At 42.8% G+C, this 17,251-nt stretch overlaps 1 protein-coding gene across 2 annotated transcripts in view; it reads right to left on the minus strand.

Annotated features, from left to right (window-relative positions):
• Positions 1-15,764, minus strand: part of LOC110494311 (receptor tyrosine-protein kinase erbB-3) — a 35,029-nt gene extending 19,265 nt beyond the window's left edge. For both annotated transcript variants that reach the window (XM_036950396.1, XM_036950395.1), the window contains exons 1-2: positions 15,306-15,764; positions 4,982-5,136 (exon numbers count right to left, since the gene is read on the minus strand). In XM_036950396.1, the coding sequence (XP_036806291.1) occupies positions 4,982-5,136; positions 15,306-15,390 (240 nt within the window). In that variant the 5' untranslated portion in view covers positions 15,391-15,764. The remainder of the gene's footprint in view (positions 1-4,981; positions 5,137-15,305) is intronic.
• Positions 15,765-17,251: the final 1,487 nt, after the last annotated feature.

Raw genomic sequence — 17,251 nt, forward strand, 5'->3', positions numbered from 1 at the left:
TAAACTAGTTATGGGTAACTAACTGGTTTCCATGGCTATGTGATAAGTTACCATGGCTGTGTGATCAGTTACCATGGCTGTGTGATCAGTTACCATGGCCGCACCACAGTAGGGAGGAGACTAAGCAGGGCCGGCTCTAGCCTTTTGGGGGCCAAAGCAAAATTTGGTTGGGGGCCCAGCCACCAAGTAGGCAAAAAAATCTAGATGCCCCCATCTTGACATCGGAGAGAACATTTTAATTTTAAAGTGCATTTCCTGCAATTCTACACATTTTGCAGTGGCGTGTAGAGAACATGTTTCAGTTTTAAAGCAAGTTTTCTCCAGTTATAGACATTTTGCCATGGGGTGAACATTTTTGCAACTTTGCAACACATTTCATGCAATTCTACTCATATAGCCATAGGGGCGGAGACACATTTTTGCACTTTTATAGCAAATGTCCTGCAATTCTACATGTTTTGACATGGGCATGATTACTACAAGTTTACATAACTGGCTAGACACATTTACCAATCTAAGACTTAGTTAGCTGATATGGCTAATTGAGTGACTATGAATGGTTTGAATCCCTGAGCCGACTAGGTGAAAAATCTGCCGATGTGCCCTTGAGCAAGGCAATTAACCTTAATTGCTCCTGTAAGTCACTCTGGTTAAGAGTGTCTGCTTAATGACTGAAATGTTAAAATAGAAACTGCTGATGCACAACCAAACATGAAGATGGCACCGAAGAACACGGCCGACATTTTACATTCTCCCAACCAATTGTGCTATTTTGTTAGTTTTTTTTCGTTTTGTGTAACTTCTTTTTTTTACTTATTGTGTACATAATATTGCTGCTACCGTCTTTTATGACCGAAAATAACTTCTGGACATCAGCGATTACTCACTGCGGACTGGAATAAACTTTTTCCTTTAACAAGTCGGACAAGAAGGATATCCTGCTTTCACTGGATCAGGCCCAAATCCCGCCTTTTGCGGGGAAAAAAAACGCAGGAAAAGGGTCCGCAAATCGGGCAGCCTTCTGAGAATCCATAGGCGAGCGAGTAAACTCCCACTGCCATCCGTTCTTTTTGCTAACGTGCAATCATTGGAAAATAAAATTGATGACCTACGATTAAGATTATTCTACCAACTGGACATTAAAAACTGTAACATCTTATGTTTCACCGAGACATTGCTGAACGACGATACGGACAATATAGAGCAAGCGGAATTTTCCATACACCGGCAGAACAGAGATGATACCTCTGGTAAGACTAGGGGTGGAAGTGTGTGTCTATTTGTCAATAACAACTGGTGCGTGATGTCTAATATTGAAGAAGTCTCGAGGTATTGCTCGCCTGAGGTAGAGTATCTTATGAAAAGCTGTAGACCACACTATCCACCAAGAGAGTTATCATCTATATTATTCGTAGCAATCTATTTACCACCACAGAACAAAGCTGGCACTAAGACCGCTCTCAACCAACTCCATAAGGCCATAAGCAAAGAAGAAAATGCTCACCCAGAAGCGGCACTCCTAGTGGCCGGGGACTTTAATGCAGGGAAACTTAAATCAGTTTTACCAAATTCTAACCAACATGTCACATGTGCAATCAGAAAAAAACAATTCCTAGACTACCTTTACTCCACACACAGAGATGCATAGAAAGCTATCCCCCACCCTCCATTTGGCAAATCTGACCATAATTCTATCCTCTTGATTCCTGCTTAAAAGCAAAAACTAAAGCAGGAAGTACCAGTGACTCGCTCAATACGGAAGTGGTCAGATGACGAGGATGCTACACTACAGGACTGTTTTGCTAGCACAGACTGGAATATGTTCCAGGATTCATCCAATGGCATTGAGGAGTACACCACCTCAGTTATCGGCTTCATCAACAAGTACATCGACGACGTCGTCCCCACAGTGACTGTACATACATATCCCAACCAGAATCCATGGATTACAGGCAACATCCGCATCGAGCTAAAGGCTAGAGCTGCCGCTTTCAAGGAGCGGGAGAAAAATCCGGACGCTTATAAGAAATCCCATTATGCCCTCAGACAAACCATCAAACAAGCAAAGCGTCAATACAGAATTAAGATTGAATCCTACTACACCGGCTCTGACACTCGTCGGATCTGGCAGGGCTTGAAAACTATTACGGACTACAAAGGGAAACCCAGACGCGAGCTGCCAAGTGGCGCGAGCCTACCAGACGAGCTAAATGCCTTTTATGCTCGCTTCAAGGCAAGCAACACTGAAGCATGCATGAGAGCACCAGCTGTTCTCGATGACTGTGTGATAACGCTCTTGGTAGCCGATGTGAACAAAAGCTTTAAACAGGTCAACATTCACAAAGTCGCTAGGCCAGACAGATTACCAGGACGTGTAGTCAAAGCATGAGCGGACCAACTGTCAAGTGTCTTCACTGACATTTTCAACCTCTCCCTGACCAAGTCTGTAATACCTACATGTTTCAAGCAGACCACCATAGTCCCTGAGCCAAAGGAAGCGAAGGTAACCTGCCTAAATGATTACCGCTCTGTGGCACTCACATCGGTAGCCATGAAGTGCTTTGAAAGGCTGGTCATGGCTCACATCAACAGCATCCTCCCAGATACCCTAGATTCACTCCAATTCGCATACCGCCCCAACAGATCCATAGATGACGCAATCTCATTCGCACTCCACGCTGCCCTTTCCCACCTGGACAAAAGGAACACCTATGTGAGAATGCTGTTCATTGGCTACAGCTCAGCATTCAACACCATAGTGCCAACGAAGCTCATCACTAAGCTAAGGACTCTGGGACTAAACACTTCCCTCTGCAACTGTGTCCTGGACTTCCTGATGGGCCGCTTCCAGGTGGTAAGAGTAGGCAACAACACGTCTGCCACTCTGATCCTTAACACTGCTCAGGGGTGTGTACTTAGTCCCCTCCTGTATTCCCTGTTCACCCACGACTGCGTGGTCAAACACGACTCCAACACATCATTAAGTTCGCTGACAACAAAACAGTGGTAGGCCTGATCACTGACAACGATGAGACGGCCTATAGGGAGGAGGTCAGATAACTGGCAGTGTGGTGCCAGGACAACAACCTCCCCCTCAGTGTGAGCAAGACAAAGGAGTTGATCGTGGACTACAGGAAAAGGCAGGCCGAACAGGCCCCCATTAACATCGACGGGGCTGTAGTGGAGCGGGTCGAGAGTTCCTTGGTGTCCACATCAGCAACAAACTATCATGGTTCAAACATACCAAGACAGTCGTGAAAAGGGCACAACAAAACCTTTTCCCCCTTAGGAGACTGAAAAGATTTGGCATGGGTCCCCAGATCCTCAAAATGTTCTACAGCTGCACCATAGAGAGCATCCTGACCGGTTGCATCACCGCCTGGTATGGCAACTGCTCGGCCTCTGACCGTGAGGCGCTACAGAGGGTAGTGCGAACGGCCCAGTACATCACTGAGGCAAAGCCTCCTGCCATCCAGGACCTATATAACAGGCAGTGTCAGAGGGAAGCCCATAAAATTGTCAGAGACTCCAGTCACACAAGTTATAGACAGTTTTCTCTGCTACTGCACAGGAAGTGGTACCGGAGTGCCAAGTCTAGCACCAAAAGGCTCCTCAACAGCTTCTACCCCCAAGCCATAAGACTGCTGAACAATTCATAAAATCGCCCCGTACATTTTATATTGACCCCCTCTCCCTTTGTACACTGCTGCTACACACTATTTATTATCTATGCATAGTCACTTCATCCACACCTACATATACAAATTACCTCAACTTGCCTGTACCCCCCCGCACACTGACTCAGTACTGGTGCCCCCTGTATATAGCCTCGTTATTGTTATTATTTTTGTGTTGCTTTTTATTATTACTTTTTACTTTCGTATATTTGGTAAATATTTTCTTAACTCTTCTTGAACTGCACTGTTGGTTAAGGGATTGTAAGTAAGCATTTCATGGTAAAGTCTAGACTTGTTGTATTTGGCGCATAAAAATAAAGTTTGATTTGATTTGATTTGAAATTTCGAACTTTCACCGTATGTATTCTACTATTCTACCTCTCAAAAGTAAGTTCAGATCTCGCTTAGTGGCTGGAGGCCCTAAGCAATTGCTTATACCGCTTATGCCTGGGGCCGGCCCTGGACTAAGGTTATAGAACTGCGTGTAAGGTGACTCATTTTGTACAGGAGACAGTGACATTATCCACAGGAGACACATACGGATAAGAGCTCTGAGTAGTTATCTGTGCAGCAAAGGGAAGTCTGTGGCCTGACATGTCTGATTGTGTGTTTAGTGTTGTCAGCAGTGGTGGAAAAAGTACCCAATTGTCATACTTGAGTAAAAGTAAAGATGCCTTAATAGAAAATGAAAGTAAAATTTTAAAAGTATTTGGTTTAAAGGTACTTAATTATCAAAAGTAAATGTAATTGCTAAAATATAATTAAGGATCAAAAGTATAAATAATTTAATACTCTTCATTTTAGCAATTACAATTTTCTTGTTTTTAAATTTTTTTATGGATAGCTAGGGGCACACTCCAACACTCAGACATCATTCACAAATGAAGCATTTGTGTTTGGTGAGTCTGACAGACAAGAGGCAGTTGGGATGAACAGGGATGTTCTCTTGAGTGTGTGAATTTGACAATTTTCCTGTCCTGCTAAGCATTCTAAATGTAACAAGTACTTTTGGGTGTCAGGGAAAATATTAAATGTATATAATTTTCTTTAGGAATGTAGTGAAGTAAAAGTAAAAGTCGTCAAAATTATAAATAATAAAGTAAAGTACAGATACCCCAAGAACCTACTTAAGTAGTACTTTCAAGTATTTTTACTTAAGTACTTAAACACCACTGGTTGTGAGGAAAATAGACTAGCACTATATTTAGACTTCTGTTGAACTGGACTAAATTATACATACACTCCTGATGCAAGAAACACACACACACACCTGTTGCCATTCATCCACCTGTTCATCCCCTCACCTGTAGAAAAGTGAAATCCCTCCAATGTTCCATCATGGTTATCTCCAGATTGCCCATGACAATCTCACAGCCACTGTACATATCCTTCATCAGTGTGTACTGCGTCTGTGAACTTCCTGTCACGCTCAGTGCGTTCTGGGTGCCGGAGCATATCACTGCGGGGAAAGAAAGGCAAAAGATAGTTCTTCAGTTTTTAGGATTTCACTTCAAAACTCTAGCCTAAGTTGTTGTCAGTACTGATCCATTTTGTGTAGTTTTGATGTAACACATCAGCTCACAACATACATTCAAACTCTGACTAATATGTCCTGTAATAACTGTCAGTGCTAGGAATAATAATTTATTTGTTTATGCTCATTTCTCATGCTCTTTAGCTTTGCATGCTAACGGCCAGAATGGATACATGTGATGTGAAATAGGCTGAGGCCAGTGCTACATTCAATACAGTAACTGACTGTCTCTGGGGCAGACATACTGGGCCTTGTTTATTGTGGCCTGTAGGAGTCCAGTCCTTTTCCATGTCATTGGGACAGAGAGACTGTTTTGCTATTCAAATCTCAACCAGATGTCCAAAGAGAGAGAAAGAGAAAGGGAAAGAGGAAGGAAGAGAGGCTAACTCTGTATAATAACGTGTTTGTATTTTTATTTCCAGTTGCTGTTCGATGAATATGTTTCCCTATATACCAATAGGTAATTTATTCACAGATTGAAAGGTAGCTAAGAACAAGCTATACTGTGTTGGATCTGATGGGATGTTGAACTGCACACAGGCTTGCTTGTAACTACCCTAAAGAGATAGACCATGTTTATAACGAAACAGGACGAGACCCAAATGCAGACACAGGAAGCAGATGGTTCGAGTCTCTGGTATTTATTAATAGACAAGGGGCAGGCAAAAGGCAGGTCGAGGAAAAGCAATAGTTCGTAAACCAGGTCAGAGTCGGATGGGTACAGGGTGGCAGGCGGGCTCAGGGTCAGGGCAGGCACAAAATGTCGGAACCGGGAGGAATAGTACAGAAAAACACACTGGTAGGCTTGACGAGACAAGACGAACTGGCAACAGACAAACAGAAACCACCGGTATAAATACACATGGGATAATGGAACAAATGGGAGACACCTGGTGGGGGATGGACACAAGCATAAGGCAGGTGAAACAGATCAGGGTGTGACAGCATCCCCACCTCTAGGGGCGTCACCTGGCGTCCTACCCGGGCGGATGCCTGGTTGACCGGGATGCTGGCAGTAAAAGTCAACGATGAGGGCCAGGTCCAGGATGTCCTTTAGCGGGGACCCAGCACCGCTTCTCCGGGCCATTACCCTCCCAGTCAACCAGGTACTGGAAACCCCTGCCCGAAGTTGAACACTCAGGAGGCGTCTCACCTTGTATGCCGGAAACGTTATTGGATGAAAGCCAGGGTCCGGCGAGAGTCGAGATGACAGGTAGCTTTGAGGAATGGGCCCATTCAGGACCGGGCCGAATCAGGGACGAACATCCAGTTAGCCATGCCCCCTGCCTGGTGCACCTTGTGGACCAGGCTCTTGATTCTCGAGACAAGTGTAGCAGTGAGACAGGAGGTAGGGAGGATGATCTCTGGGTCTGATTGTGTAGCCGCAGAACTGTACAGGCGGGAGAGAGCATCAGGCTTAACATTCTTGGATCCAGGGCGGTAGGTGATGGTAAAGTTAAACCGAGTGAATAACAGACCCCAATGAGCCTGTCTAGAGTTGAGGAGTTTGGCGATGCGGACATATTCAAGATTCTTATGGTCGGTCCAAACTAAGAATGGGTGTTCTGCCCCATTAAGCCAATGCTTCTACTCCTCCTCCTTCTACTCCTCATCTTGACTGCAAGAAGCTCTCGATTACCAATGGCATAGTTCCTCTCAGCAGAATTCAGGCGATGAGAAAGGAAAGTGCAGGGGTGCAACTTTTGGTCCTGTGTCGAACGTTGGGACAGAATGGCCCCCACTCCAACATCCGAGGCGTCAACCTCCACCACGAACTGACGGGATGAGTCCGGATAGATGAGGATGGGCTGTGGTGAAACGATGCTTGAGATCCAAAAACCCAGTGTCGGCAGCTGGGGACTATGTGAACGGCACCTTAGAAGAAGTGAGTGCAGAGAGGGGAGAAGCCAGGGTGCTGTAGCCCCGAATGAAGCGCCGTCCACTGCTCTGGCTTCCATGGGAATGTAGAGGAGTTGTGTGGAGATACCCAGCTCAGATACTAGAGTATCGTCCATGAAGCTCTCGTCAATGAGCATCCGGAGAAATTTAGACCGGTCACCCCACAGCAGGATAACATGGAAAGGAGTACGAGTAATAGAAGTTAGAAGACTCCCAGTATGGCCCACCAGCGTTACATATCCACCTGTCCAGTAAAATACCAGGCTCATCAGTAGGTGGGGGCTCGGGTGACATCGGATCCTCTCGGGAATGCAGGCGTCGGGGACTTCCGGGTTTCTTCGGAGGAAAGAAAGCAGCCGTGGAAGAGCAAGTGTGGACGAGAACAGACCTCCTCTCCCTCCTGCATTCCCATATGTGCCCAACAATCACCCATAGGTGCCATTATCCTTATGGTTAAGGCTATGAGGGAGTTGAGGTTCAAGGTTAACACTCGAGCTGCGAGCTCGTCTTTAATCTCCTCCGATAATCAATGAAGGAAGGTGTCAAACGGGGACTCCGGGTGCCAGGCACTCTCAGCAGCCACCGTGCGAAAGTCTACCGCGTAGTCTCCCACACTACCGGAGTCTTGACGTAGTAGAAGTAGCTTTCGGGCCACCTCTCCCGGACACCGGCACATCCGCCACAAAATCCTGCAGACGAAGGCAAATGGTGGATTGTTGCTCTTAAACCGCTGTAGCTCAGATGTGTGCCATTCCAGACATCAGTGTTATGAGATACGCTTTCTTCGAACGATCCGAAGGAAACGAAGAGGGCTGCAGCTCAAAGATAAGAGAGCACTGGGAAAGAAACGCCTGGCAGATTCCAGGATCCCCAGCATAGCGCTCCAGAGGAGGTAAGTGGGGTTCTTGGGAAGCCGGGGTAGGCTAGACAAAAATCACCACTGTAGGGGGATTACTGAGCATCTGGGAGGTCTCCGTTGTGACATGCTTCCTGATAGATAGTCCACGGAATTGTTCCAGTAATGATTTGAAGCCCTGGTCATGGCGTTCCGCCAAAGTATGGAGTCCTTCCATAAGATTCTGGAGTAGCTCCTCGTGTCTTCCAATGGTGGCTCCATGCAGGGAGACAGTGTTGCGGAGCTGGTCCAAGTCTGCTGGGTCCGCCATGGCCAGTTCCTACTATAACAAGGGACAGGAGGCAGATGGTTTGATTCTCTGGTATTTATTAAAAGACAAGGGGCTGGAAAGAGGCAGGTCGAGGACAGGCAGCAGTTTGTAATCCAGGTCAGAGTCAGATGGGTACAGAATGGCAGGCAGGCTCGAGGTCAGGGCAGGCAGAATGGTATGGCGGGCGGGCTCAGGGTCAGAGCAGGCAGAAAAGGTCGGAACCGGGAGGACTAGAAAAACAGGAGTACGGAAAAACATGCTGGTAGGCTTGACGAGACAAGATGAACTGGCAACAGACAAACAAAAACCACCGGTATGAATACACAGGAGATAATGGAACAAATGAGAGACACCTGGTGTGGGGAGGAGACAAGCACAAGACAGGTGAAATAGATCAGGGTGTGACAATGTTGTCTAGTTCGTGTGCTCTCACATGTTGTCTATGTGCTGTGTTCTTGTGCTCTCACAATGATCAAAATACATGTTCTGCATTAAATCTGGAGACTGAGGAGTCACATGGACATGAGCACTGAACGTGTTAACATGTACTAGTTCATTAGATTCACACAGGGAATAACAATCAGTAAAAGCTAGAAGGTGATTCTGGAGAGAGTAACGTATAGCATGTGATAACAGTCCAATGAGCAGGCCCAGCCATCATAAAGCAGAGATAGCAGCTAATTTATTGTGCTTGTGAAGGAGCAAGAGAGAGAGGGTCACAGGTGCTAGTCTAGAGGAATTTGGACACACTTGGACATCAATCCCAGTCAGACAGAGCACACTGACTCTACCTGGGTAGAGGGTCTATGGAAATTCCTGAACACTACACTCTTAGAAAAAAGGGTTCCAAAAGGGTTCTTTGGTTGTCCCCAAAGGAGAACACCAACAACAATGTCGCCTATGGGCCCCCCCCCCCCCCCCCCATTGTTCAGGGACACATTATTCAATTACTGTTAGTCACATGTCCGTGGAACTTGTTCAGTTTATGTCTCAGTTGTTGAATTTTGTTATGTTCATACAAATATTTACACATGTTAAGTTTTCTGAAAATAAACACAGATGACAGTGAGAGGACATTTCTTTTTTTGCTGAGTTTAGAACCCTCTGTGGAAATAGTTTGACATGGAACCCAATAGGGTTCTACCTTGAATCAAAAATGGTTCTTCAAAGGGTTCTCCTATGGGGACAACCAAAAAACTGTTTTAGGATCCAGATAGCACCTTTTTTTCTAAGTGTACCTAGCAGCATGCTACATTAGACCAGTGCTCATCCATCTTGGTCCTGGACACCCACAAGGTTGCACATTTTGCTCTTGCCCAGCACTTGCATATGTGCAATCTGCCATTGTGAGATTGCATGTGTGTATTAAATGTGTAATAAACAAGGAACAGACTTTTTTATATAACGAATCACCAGCTAGATGATAGGTGTACAAGTTACAACACAAGAGAGTGTCATTTAAGCATGTGTACTGTAGGAGTTCTGTTCAGCTCAAATTGGGCCATGGACTTTGTGCAGTGTAGACACGTTTGGGCCTTGGAATTGTAATTATCATTAGATTGTAATTATGTTCTTCTGTGTACATTGCCCACTGCGAACCATCTTATCACTGCCCCACCTAGATTAAGCACTGGGATAAGCCTGAGCTGGGTCACTGCTATCAGTGGATGGCTTAAAGCTGTTGACACTCAGCCAGTTCAATTACCTGTTGAGAAATAGTCCTGTGCACCTGCACATGTACACCCAGGCAAACACAATCACAAACGTGTACAATCACCAGACAAACACTAATGTGTGTGCAAGCACAATAATTGTACACAAAGAAGGTCATCAGATGCTGTTCAGCCACGTTATCTACCTCCATAGTGTTCCTGTACACTGTTTCACATTGTTTGTATAGAATGGTAACTTTTTGTCTTCTATATTATATATTGTATTGCCTTGTCTTTTTTTAATCGACTATTGTGCTCTTGTTATTTTCTTACTATTTGTATTACTTTTATTAATCTACTTTGTATATTGATAGTTTTGCTACTGTATATTGTATATTTAACAAATAAGGCTCGCGGGTTTGTGATATATGGCCAAGATACCACTGTTATGGTCTGTATCCAGGAACTCTGCATCGCGTCGTGACTAAGAAAGGGGAAAGGGGGATTCCTAGTCAGTTATACAACTGAATGCCTTCATCTGAAATGTGTCTTCTGCATTTAACCCAACCCCTCTGAATTAGAGAGGTGCGGGGGGCTGCTTTAATCGACATCCACGTCTTCAGTGCCCAGGTAACAGTGGGTTAACTGCCTTGCTCAGGGGCAGAACGACATATTTTTACCAGATTTTTACCAGCTCGGGAATTCGATTCAGCAACCTTTCGACAGCCCTTAACCTTGGTATGTTGGCCATATACCACACCCCCGCGGGCCTTATTGCTTAAATATACAATATACAGTAGCAAAACTATGATATACTGGTTACCAATGTAATTAGAGCAGTAAAAATAAATGTTTTGTCATACCCATGATATACGGTCTCCTATACCATGGCTTTCAGCCAATCAGCATTTAGGGCTAAAACCGCTCTGTTTATAATGATAGTTTTGCTATTTCACATTTATTCTGCACTGTTGAGGAAGAGCTGGAAGTAAGCATTTCACTGTATCGTTACACCCGCTGTATTCTATGAATGTGGAGAGGAAAAAAAAGTCAAGGGGTCTGAGTACTTTCCAAATGCACTGTATATCTACTGTACACAGAAATCGTGGCCAATTGCTTCCTGTTTAAGTCATGTCTTTAGTCACGTTTGTATGGGTCAAACAAAAACACTCTTGGTTGACAATAGAGCCTCCCACAATGCAGGTGATGACTGCAGGGCGAAGTTGATGAAGAGCAGCTGCAGAAAATTGCAGTCGACTGTAGTCAAAACATCATGACCGTTCAATGATTTTTGGAAAGTTCATGCAGTCGACATTTAGGAGCATGCCCAGGGCCCCAGGGTTCTGGTATAGAAGCTCCTCTCTCTCTCTCTCTCTCTCTCTCTCTCTCTCATAATGAAGATATTTTCCTAGACTCTATACCTCTTTTCCATTTTCTCCTGACTATTTTCCTCTGTTGCATATGCAGTCAAGGCTAGATAGTGGTGTCATTGTCCATTTCCTTAGACCAACCTAACACACTAAAAAACATTACTGCCATAGACAGTAACCAAACACACTAGAAAACATTTCTCAGTCCTGGATCAGGTTTAGTTGTCATTTTCATTCAGCTGTTTCCACAGGAAAGAAAAGGGAGGGAAATAAAAGAAAGAATGGAGGTAGGAGGAGATAAACTATTTCTATAAAGCGATAGAAACGGTGGATGAGGTAAACAGAAACTTGGCTCAGGATGCCAACAGATTACTGCATACCTTAGAGGTCTATTCTCACATACACGCCTCACTGAGATGTATGTTCAGCACACACACACTGACACACACACACACACTGACTCACACACACAAACACACATACACACAGAGCAGAAGGATCAACACACACATCAAAGCATATAAACACATACTATGTCACATTTATTTTATAAGGCACATTTTATATGTCTATTGTTCACTTCCCACAGGGTATAATCCTTCAGGTCCATTGATATTGTAATAATGCTTAGCTTAGGAATACTTTTTCTGTGATAAATGAAAATAATAAATAAAGAGTATCATTCCAAAACGAGATATATCCATTTTCAGAAATGTTGGTAAATGAGCTTTTTTGCTTTAAAGAATTTACCAAAGAGATTGGTGTGTTTTTTTTCCACATCTAATCGTGGCATGGGGTTGTTCAGTAACAGACATGTATTTATTTGAAATCTTTCACTGGGTGGTTTCATTTCAGAGATACAAACAACCACATTTTGCTGCAAAACAAGCCTCACTCTCAGAAGAAAAAGTAGCATTCAAGGATTTACACAGTCAAATGTGACAAATAATTACATTTGTAATAAAGAACTGAACAAATGATACATTTGATATCAATAAATAAAAAAAATATATAAACAATTATCAATACAGTAATATGAGATCTGGGCTCTAGTCAAAAGTAGTGCACTATATAGGGAATAAGGTGCCATAGGGACATGGCCTAAGTCTAACCAAACACTATACCATTAGAGGTTAGATTCATGATGGGTTGAATTTCTATGTTAAATATACAGGATAAGAAACATATCATTCCTGCTTAATAATGGATGTACAGTGAGTACACCAAACATTAGGAACACCTTCCTAATATTGAGTTGCACCCCTCTTTTTGCCCTCACAACATCCTCAATTTGTTGGGGCATGGACTCTACAAAGTGTTGAAAGCATTCCACAGGGATGCTGGCCAATGTTGACTCCCATGCTTCCCACAGTTGTCATGTTGGATGGATGTCCTTTGAATGGTGGACCATTCTTGATACACACAGGAAACTGTTGAGCGTGAAAAACCCAGCAACTTTGCAGTTCTTGACACATTCAAACAGGTGCGCCTGGCACCTACTACCATACCCTGTTTAAAGGCACACTTTTGTCTTGCCCAATCAGCCTCTGAATGGCATACATACACAATCCATGTCTCAATTGTCTCAAGGATTCAAAATCCTTCTTTAACCTGTCTCCTCCCCTTCATCTACACTGATTGAAGTGGATTTAACAAGTGACATCAATAAGGGATCCTAACTTTCACCTGGATTCACCTGATCAGTCTATGCCATTGAAAGAGCAGGTGTTCTTAATGTTTTGTATACTCAGTGTATAGCGTTTTGCAACAAAACCCTCATCTAAAATCTTTGGAAATAAACTTTTGAAATATTAACTGTAATGGGTACAACGTTTGGATAAGTATTGTGCAATTACAGAGAAATACATACAATCTAAGCTATTAATACATATTGAAACCAATGAAATCATAAAAAGTGATTGAGTGCAATTAACTTTGTTCAGCAAACATTCACTGGTTTATGCTGTTCTTCTACAGTGGCCATGCACTGCACTAGTCTGGGAGACCAATATATGAAAATAACCCAGCTTTCCTACCTCTCTATTTCACAGACACGACTCCAACATCTGTAGAATGGAACCTGATGATCTGGTAAATGGTTTGTTTTTATTAACCAAAAAACAATCCACATCTTGCAAAGGTGTGCATGCATCATAATATCATTATGGTATGCCATAATTCATCTTCATCAGAAATCACTCAATCATCAACATTTGAAAACAACATGTATCCAATAACAAGAATGATTTGATGCGGATAAATATGCTCCAGTGTCAAATCTTAAAACACACACCACACACGTGCGCACACACACACATGCACAAGCACACAATGTACACATACACACAATTCCAGGTGAAGAAAAACAAGCTTGAAGAGGTTGAGGACAAACCAAGCTTCAGAGATGCATGAGAAAGGGCTGTGATTGGTACGTTTTTATGGCATGGCTGTTATCGTTATCTCTGACCCCTGATATGAGTTCATGGCACACAGTGCTTTTATAGGGCCTCGTAATCTAGAGCTCTGTGCCACATCTTCAACTGCTAAGAAAACAAACCACTGCCTAACCAGTGCCCATGGTCACGTATAGGACAAATAATCAAACAACCAATCAATCAATCAAATTGAAATTATTTTTCATTAAATTAAATTTGGATCCATTTTAGGATAGGAGCAAAACTGTTTTCACCCCATAGCTGCAATCTAGGACCAGCTGTCCCTCAATAAATAAAGTGTGAGTCATTTAACTGCTTATAATAATTGGGGCACATGCAACTCTGGTCCATTGTGTAATAAACCATTTATTAACTTGTAATAAATATGATCCATGCACATTTACCTTCAATGAATTCACTGTTTACCATATATTTACAACATTTGTCAAATTGTTTACCAGGGGTTATAGATCTCTAGAGAATACATTGAAATAGGTATAGGCCTAGTGTGCGAGCAGAGGAAATAAAGTACTGATTTGATGCAGATCAAAATCTACATTAATTATATTTCCTCAGTTGTGTGACATGTATGAGTATATTTACTTCTGCCTATTATCCTTCACTGATGCCAGAGGCTCAGTCTGACTATCAACTGCCTCCTGACCTGTTGTTGACTTTGTTTTCCTCCTGCACTGCACCAACTTATTTACCTAAGGCCAGATGACATCAGTACAGAGCCAAAGTTCAGATTCAAATCACAACACTTCACTCTAACATGGAGGCTATACAATCATACCTGACTCACCCTGAATACACCTCACAGATTTGACAAGTTTCCAGGAAGCTTGTTAATGAGTAGCTATTTTTTTAAACTCTTGACCATATCATATGGACACTGGGGTTAAAAAACGTAAAGAGGTGCAAAGTGAGAAAGACAGAAAGACAAAATGGCCATTTCTAGGGAGGAGCTGTTTTTTTGTTAGCAGCTTGCATTGAGAGCGATAACATACAAAAGAAGCACAGAGACAATTGACACAAACACATAGGCACACTCTGTTCTGAAAGTCGGCTGACGCACAGCAAACAGGTTCTGCACATATGAAACTGGTTTTGTCCCTACGGTCAGATTGACAGCACTGATTTAAGTGAGCACAAGAGATGCACCATTGACTCTTTTATGTACACAACTCTGTGGGATTTGTCACTGCTAAAATAAAAACACTACAGCATGTAGCTTGATTGTGAATTAACACAGTGAGAAAAACATATAGGACATATTGGCACCAGTGCCACTAAACACTGTTGACTCTTTTTTTTGCCTATAACAACATTTCGTAAGCAATGTATATTTTTAGTGGTGTTAAACTTCCTGGGCCTAAAAGTGGAATTATTGACAAAATAATAGGCAACATTCTTTGGGCATAAATTAAACAATTTGCCAAGTACAATTTTTGTGGTTAAAGTCAAATGGAAAACATAATGGCTCATAAAATCGGGGGATTAGGAAATAATTTGAAAGACATTGCAGCCTACTCAATTTGATGCCGAGCGCAATACAGACACGGAACCTACCTTCTTGGGTTTGAGCGCAGGTAAACTGGAGCCATGTTAGCGTGACGCACAGCGCGAACACCTGCCGGAGACCTGTCATCCTCATTCGGCCAGTCGAGAAAATGTGTCAAACATTACGAGCTCGGAGAGATGTACAATATCGACCAAACTCTACTGTTATCCGACTGCTCAGGAATTGTTAGGCTACGAAATTATTTGAATAAAAGTCCAAATCTACAGACGAAGTCTTCGAATGTATCCCCTCCTATGTACAGTATCCCAAAGAGAAGAACAGTTCAAGTAAGTCAATTTAAAGTCGACTGAAGAGTCCTCTTTAAATTTTTATGTGAGGCAGAAGGCTACTCAGCAGAGTTCAATTGGTTGATTGACAGAAAAACGCTAAGAGTATTGACAAGTACACGGTATGAATAGGTTAAAGGCAAGTGTACATCGGTTTGACACCGAGTTTACAATCGTTCAACCTCTGATGTGTAAAATCATCACTAGTCACTGATTGGACCACAGACTGGTCGTTGAACCTATCAGAGGCAGATGCGCCTTCTGTAGGCTACTCTACAACAGTCTGTATAAATAAAGTCTACAAAGTAGCACTTGCCACAAATAGATTATTATTGAACAATCCTTCGTAGTAAATAAAGCTAATTTTTCATTTGCCTATATTAGGTCTATTGGTCATGCTAGTACTGTATGATAAATCAAGATCATTTTTGTATCATATTTCTGATTTCTGAGATATATTTAGAAATCCCTACATAATTAATTCCCTAAATTATTTGAAGAAATAACTTGTAGACAATCCTGAAGCCCTACCAGTTAAATATGATGAACCACACACAATAGACTCAACATCATTTGGGCATCCTGGCTTCTCGCAGGGAGACCTTCTCCGGGCTAATGTAAGCCCACCATTGATAAATGGCTGCTTGTTGAGAGTTACATTGCACTGCTGTTCCCCATGAAGGGCTGTATTGTACCTCTGTATCGTGGACTGGTTAATCAGTCTTTCTTTGAAGGGTGCTGGACCAGAGCTATCACAATGACCGCATTGTCAACGGGTCAAATTGACTTCTGAACCCTTACAAGCGCACGCACAGACGGGGCAAACATTCTTGCATTCTCTTGTCTGCGTCACTGAAACAAAATATCACATTTTATATTAAATGTTTCATTTTGTTTTGTGTTTTTCTCAGTGTGAAAGTACATCAATATTCGGCCATGAATTCAACTATTCAACTGTGGTATTCTGTGACGGGCAGTAGGCTAATGAACTGATGATGTTATCCTAGTAGTGGAACAGGAACTGTATATGAATAGACTCTTTATAGTTCATACCGTCATCATAGTGGTTATTGAATGAAAAAAATGGTGCATGTATTTAGACTTCTCACTCATTTACACATACACACACACACACACACACACACACACACACACACACACACACACACACACACACACACACACACACACACACACACACACACACACAAGGGGTACACAGCTCAAATTGAGGCACATTTCTGGTTTGGCAAGACAAAGAACAACATAATCTCCTCTCTTTGACTAGTCACTTGAGCTTTATGCAAACACAGTCTGTCTGAGTGGGTGAGCCAGCTAAACAACTGCTCTACTGAAACTGGCTCTGCCTGTAGCTCCAGTCTGTGTGTGCACATGTGCGTGTGTGAGTGTCAGTGATTGAACAGACAGGCACTGATTACAGTTTTTCTCAATCACGTGAAAGCATTTTTGGGATCTGTGTTGATACTTATCAATAGCAGAACAGCAATGACCAAATGCTCAAATACATTTACCGAACTTGGGATCATTTTCTTACCCGAGTTGTGTATCTCAGAACCCCTTTGGCGAAACTTTAAATACAAATGTCATCAGTGAACACAAAAAGTGTTTTGTTCACAGAATATTAACAAATTATTTTCATCTGAAGT

This window comes from Oncorhynchus mykiss, chromosome 17 (assembly GCF_013265735.2).
Source record: "Oncorhynchus mykiss isolate Arlee chromosome 17, USDA_OmykA_1.1, whole genome shotgun sequence".
NCBI classification, from domain to species: domain Eukaryota; kingdom Metazoa; phylum Chordata; class Actinopteri; order Salmoniformes; family Salmonidae; genus Oncorhynchus; species Oncorhynchus mykiss.